This window comes from Echinops telfairi, unplaced genomic scaffold (genome assembly GCF_000313985.2).
Source record: "Echinops telfairi isolate 266 unplaced genomic scaffold, ASM31398v2 ScPeMD7_10;HRSCAF=50, whole genome shotgun sequence".
Lineage (NCBI taxonomy): Eukaryota > Metazoa > Chordata > Mammalia > Afrosoricida > Tenrecidae > Echinops > Echinops telfairi.
In genome coordinates this window covers 11,810,833-11,817,034 of record NW_022103907.1, presented here as the reverse complement: position 1 = coordinate 11,817,034, position 6,202 = coordinate 11,810,833, and the positions used below count along the sequence as shown (strand labels likewise).

At 46.1% G+C, this 6,202-nt stretch overlaps 1 protein-coding gene across 1 annotated transcript in view; it reads left to right on the top strand.

Annotated features, from left to right (window-relative positions):
- The window catches only part of LOC101642387 (cytochrome P450 1B1), a 5,308-nt gene extending 890 nt beyond the window's left edge, over window positions 1-4,418 (top strand). Inside the window, exons 4-5 of the mRNA XM_045287059.1 lie at window positions 3-554; window positions 3,028-4,418. Coding sequence (XP_045142994.1) covers window positions 3-554; window positions 3,028-3,616 — 1,141 coding nt within the window. The 3' untranslated portion in view covers window positions 3,617-4,418. The remainder of the gene's footprint in view (window positions 1-2; window positions 555-3,027) is intronic.
- The last annotated feature ends 1,784 nt before the right edge of the window (window positions 4,419-6,202 follow it).

Sequence of the window (6,202 nt, the reverse complement as noted above, 5' to 3'; positions counted from 1 at the left end):
CGGATCCTCCAGGGCCACCTGCTCGCCGAGGTGCGCGAGCTGGTGGCGCTGATGGTCCGCGGCTGCGCGGGCGGCGGCTTCATCGACCCGAGGCCCCTGACCTTGGTGACCGTGGCCAATGTCATGAGCGCCGTGTGCTTCGGCTGCCGCTACAGCCACGACGACGCCGAGTTCCAGGGGCTGCTCAGCCAGAACGAGGAGTTCGGGCGCACGGTGGGGGCGGGCAGCCTGGTGGACGTGCTGCCCTGGCTGCAGCGCTTCCCCAACCCCGTGCGCACTGCTTTCCGCCAGTTCGAGCAGCTCAACCGCAACTTCCTCCATTTCATCCTCGATAAGTTCCTGCAGCACCAAGAAACCCTTCGGCCGGGCACTGGCCCCCGGGACATGATGGACGCGTTCATCCTTTTGGCAGGGAAGGAGGCGACCAAGGACTCCGAGGACGGCGGCGCGCGCCTGGACTTGGAAGACGTGCCGGCCGTCATCACGGACATCTTCGGCGCCAGCCAGGACACCCTCTCCACCGCGCTGCAGTGGCTGCTCATCCTCTTCACCAGGTAACGAACGCTTCCCGGGGCGGCGAGCGGCGCACCTGCCGGCCGTTTCTTCTTTCTGTTAAGGGCCCATGAGACCGGAATTGGCTGAGGTCGCCACCGGAGCTCGAGGTTTGGCATTTCGCTCAAGGTCCCCACCCCTCGAAACTGAGACCTCGCCCCAAAATCGGAGCCTGGGAAAGCTTGGTGCCGGCCGAGACGCGCGCGCGCGCACGCCCTCCTGGCATCTCTGCTTTGGTCTCCCGCTTTCCAACCTTACCCAGGTTAAAGAGTGGGGACAAATTTAGGAGGAACCCCCTTAGAAAAATAAGACTTAACAAAGCGCCGGGCAGCTCTGCCCTCCCTCCTCCCTTCCGGCTCGGGCAAAGCCAACTGAGATGGTAACGTGGTGAATACATTTTTAAAGAGCCTCAGCCTAAGCCAATGCCTAAGCCGATGCCGCGCCGCTTTGGCTCCGAGCGCGCGCCGCCGGCCAGGAGGAAAGGCCGTGCTCTGAGGCCGGGCCCGGCCCGCGAACGGTCAGCGGGCACGGAAACCCTGGGACCGTGGCCAGCAAGCAGCAGGCGGCCCTGGACAGGCGGCGTCGAGGTAGGCTCACTGACCCAGGGCCGAGCTTCTAGAAAGACAAATGGGGGCGACAGGAGAAGCCTGCAGACCGCGCCGTCCCTAGCCTTCTGCATAGCGCGCTGGGCCGAAGCACTCTCGTTCTTGAAGAGCACCCATCTGTCCGATGCTCCCTGCACACACGAATTAAACTGGACTCCGCGGTAGGGTGGTCAGATTTAGCACAGGGGGGAAAAAAGCCACCGTTTTTTTCGGGACATGCTCATACTGAAAGAAGAGAATTGTTTATCTGAAATTCAAATTGTATGAAGCACCCTATCTATGATCTGGCAACTCTACCTCAAGGACCAGATGTACATCTTGATTGCTTTGCGGGGGAGAGAGGCCCCCTTCCTTAGCCTTCTAGGGAGTAGTTGTTAATTGAATCACCGTGTGCCACTCTTCCAACGCCTAGCGACCCTTAAGGATGAAGTAGAACTGACCCATAGGAATTCTGAGACTCTGCTCTTTTTAGAAGTCCACTGCCACAGCGTTCCCCCCGGCTGCTGATTTCTGCCCTCCCACCGTTCAGTTAACCACCCCGTGCTTAAGGCACTGCCACTTAGGCTCCTTCAGGAAACTGGGAATGGGGTTTAGGGTGCTAAATCAAATCCACTGTCAGAAGTATTGGGAAGGCATGGGCATTTTTTCTAGCCACCTATGTTCTGCTAGGGACTCTACTTTCACACCTTTTATACTTTTAGTATGCTGTACTTCAAACCACATTGCAGCATTAAGATCACAGAGAAACATGGAAGGGTCAGGGGTCCAACATCAGGTAACACTAATAGTAGACACTGAAAAAAAGAAAGAAAAGACACGAGTTTGTGGTCCGCATTAAAATCAATCGAACCAAACCCATTGCCTCCGTGGAGTCATTTCTGACTGAGTGGATTTGCTCCACAGAATTTCTGAAGCTCCGAATCTGAAATTGACCCGTTTCATTTTTCTCCCCGGGAACCGCTGGTGGGTTTAAAAAGCCTACCTTGCGGTCAGTGACTCCATCCTTCTTCCTTTTAGGAAAAGATCTTGGGACAGCTCTGCAAATTACACCACTTGTTTTGCTTACCTTTTATTGAAAGGCAATTTGTTTTTGCGTTGTCTGACTGCTTACATGCCACAGCACAGGCGGAGTTAGTTGGTTGCCACAGAGCTGTCCCCAAAGCCTAAACTATTTACCACATGGCCCTTTGTTCCACCACCTACGTTCATTCCCCACCCCCCACCCCCCAAGTTGTAGTAGTTAGGTACTTTTTTCAAACTTCCTTTACTGTTGTGGATCATTCCCCACATTTTCACACGCATTAAGTAATTTTTGGCAGCACATGTCTTACCGTAGTCCAAACCAAAACCCACATCTTGATGATTGATCAGGTCTGCAATAATAAGTGTATCTGACATTTTGATGATTTCCTGAAACCTGTTAAATCAGTTCTCGAAAGTGCTGTAGTCACGAGTTATTGTGCTTAAAAGGGGACTGGGTGGGTTGTCTCTTGTAATGAGATCTTGTTTCTCAAAAGGATTTTACCAGTTTAGTTAGGCAAGCATGAATAAGTCTTAAAATTTGTCTCTCAATCTCACCAACACAAGAATTTGCTTTTTGTCCTTTTTATTGTGAAAATGTACACAATGATCATTTGCCTATGATTATTATCCTTCCGGCAACATGAATTTAAATTTACAAAACACTCAGCCCTTTATTTATCAATATAAGAATGCTCTTTGTTTACAGGCGAGAACAGTCACCTGGAAATGTTCATCCGTTCACTGGCTCAGATAAAGAAGCTGGAATTAAGATAACTTGTGATGTGCTTTTCTGGATGAAGGGTTAATTTCTCTTGCTTCTTCATTCCCTCTTTTAACAACTGAACAGGTACCCTGAAGTGCAGGCTCGAGTGCAGGCAGAACTGGACCAAGTGGTGGGTCGAGATCGCCTCCCCTGCATGGATGATCAGCCTAACCTGCCCTACATTATGGCCTTTATGTACGAAGCCATGCGCTTCTCCAGCTTCGTGCCTGTCACCATCCCTCACGCCACCACCACCGATGCCTCTGTCTTGGGCTACCACATTCCCAAGGACACTGTGGTTTTTGTCAACCAGTGGTCAGTGAATCATGACCCAGTGAAATGGCCTAACCCGGAAGACTTCAACCCAGCCCGATTCTTAGACCAGGACGGCCGTATGGACAAGAACCTGGCCAGCAACGTGATGCTTTTTTCCTTGGGCAAACGGCGGTGCCTTGGGGAAGAGCTCTCTAAGGTGCAGATGTTTCTTTTCATCTCCATCCTAGCTCACCAGTGCAATTTCAAGGCCAACCCAGAGGAGTCCTCCAAGGTGGACTTCACTTATGGCCTGGCCCTTAAACCCAAGTCATTTAAGATCAACGTTACTCTCAGGGAATCCATGGAGCTCCTTGACCATGCTGTCCAAAAGTTACAAGCCGAGGAAGATCGCTTGTAAGAAGCCAGAGGCTAGCTAAAATCGTAGAAGAGCACAAGCCTTAGGGAATGAGAGTACCGTTCTCTTTTTCCTCCCCAGCTTCTCTGTATCTCCCCTCTGAGGTGTGCATAACCCAACTGACCTGCAGAGGGGTGTGCGCCACCCGAGGAGTGAGCAGCTGGAGTGGAGTGGCTCCTTATGAGCACTGAGCAGTGTAGAAGCTCCTGGAAGATTTTTGTGTGTCAAGCAATTAAAAGGACTCAAGGAATTATATATACTGGATCCTGATCATTATAATTTCTTGCGAGACCATTAATTGGAGTTACACACACACACAAAGATATTTCATTAACCTAATCTTCTTGAGGAAGATCTGAGATTTATCATCCATGAAATGAAATATGCTCCATAGAAAATTATATTATAAACAGATCAGAATAGATTGGTGATTATGCAAAGGTAAATAATTTCTGTGCACGATATGTGATTGAGGGCAACTGGGAAAATGGTAAACATCAGCTATTCCATCTCCATCTTTCGTAGGAGAAAACTAAGAGAGGTTGTAGTGCTTATGGATAGGTTGACCTTTCTGCCTACTGATGTACTTTGTAGAATAAGTCATAAAATTGATTGCTCAAAAAAAAAATTAATCATTGGCGTGACTACAATGGGTTTCAGTGATTTTTGTGAGTATTAAAGTATCAAATTTTATACTGAAGCCCTTTCTCCATTGCCAAAATTGTAATATTCCAAATAGGAGGAAAAATCACCTACCTAACAAAACTTTAAATTCTGTGATTTTGCTACACTGATTACAGTTAGTCTCCCAGGTATAAATGAAAAAATCATCAAATAGTATTAAATATATACAGTGATAATCACATACGTATTCATAAATGTTAGTATTATTTTGTTAGGAAAGGTTAATTCATATAGTATGTTTCTAAAAATTTCATTGCAGATCAAAAGTTACAACAAATTCACCCAATTTTGCTTAAATACATGAAATGAGCCTTATTAAATTAAATATAACTGATGTTTCATTATATATCACAAAACCAAGCTAGAGAAGTCTCTCTTCTCAACCCAAACTTGGATGAGAGTAGACAAATCTCAAATTAAATTCATTCCATACCATAAAAGTTATGTTCATAATAGAGAATTTCCTTTTGAGACATCACAAATAGATCTGGTTATGTCAAAATGCCAAACTCTTAGCATGTGTACATTTTACCTTAGTTCTAAAACCACCTAATTATAGAGCATTGAGTCGAAGTAAGTGGAGTGCTGGTCATTTGCTGGGGAACCAAAGAAATTTGGCCCTTTTCTCTCTGATTCATAGTGGAAAATACAACAAACTGCGTTTATTAGGTTAACCTTATTAAATGGCCTTTACTAGGTTGTCAAGCCAACTGCTCTCAAGTGGATTTCCACTCGTAGCCCGCCTACAGGGCAGAGGAGAACTGAGCCAGAGAGTTTTAGAGGCTGTAAGTAACCAGGAGGAAGAAGTGTTATTATAACTGACTTAGAAACGGAAAACAGACAGTTCTGTTTTGTTTCATCTCTCTCTTAGATTAATTGTTTTAAAGGCAGTGAATGCCTACTTTTTTCAAAGTCTGAATATTGTCTTACCAGCTGTTTTGTTTCATTGCAGTGTATCTGATCCAATTAGTTGTGCTCTTTAGCATGGCCAATCCAGTGAGCAAACCCTTGGGTGGCCGTGCAAACCTAAACCTTGAATGAAATGTGTATGTCCAGTTGATGTCATATCCTAAAAAGTTGTTCGAAAAGCGATGGAAGATTTCAAAAAATACAAAGGGAATGTGGGCTGGGTTAACATGCATTGGGTATGAACTTCAAAAAGGAAGTTCTACAGTGTCCCAAAGGCATAGGGCTTTGTACGTTTTTATTCAGTGTTTTTGGTATCTTTGTTTTATCAGACTTACAAAGGGTAGATTGTATGATGGTTAGTTTAGGGTAGTCGGAGGAAAAATAGATGAGAAGGAAAATTATTAAACATTTCCCCATCTGCTCCAAATTACTTCATTGGAAACCCAAAATTCAAAGCAAAATTTGGTGTGAAAACGTCAACTCACAAATAGACCTTTTTTGGGTAACTGTACACAGTCCCCAAATGATGAAGGAGTCCTGTGCCTAAAGCTGTCTTTAAGTAGAACAGTGAGGTACGTCAGTTAGTCAAATGCTTGTCTTAATATTCATATATAGTGTACTTTTCTGTGTATAAGAAAGCATGAGTGTTTCCAGATACACTAAAACATCTTTAACATATTAATGCAGTAATAATAAGGCTTTAATATTCATGACAAAGCGAGCATTAGTTATTGTGAACCATCGTGTGTACCTCGGATTTTTAATATGAAGGGCTTTACCTTGGGTGGTCCATTAGCGGGGTGAAGCTAACCCGTGGACTGCTTGTAAGACATCGGCCCTGCGGTGGGGCAAATGGTCTGAGTTGGCTCGCAGTCCAAAAGCTGGCACTTTGAAGCCACCCAGTGACACCATGAGAAGAGTTGTGGGACAGTCTGCTTGCTGCTTTAAAGGTTCCAGCCAAGAAAACCCTAAGAAGCAGTTCTACTCTGAGCTCTC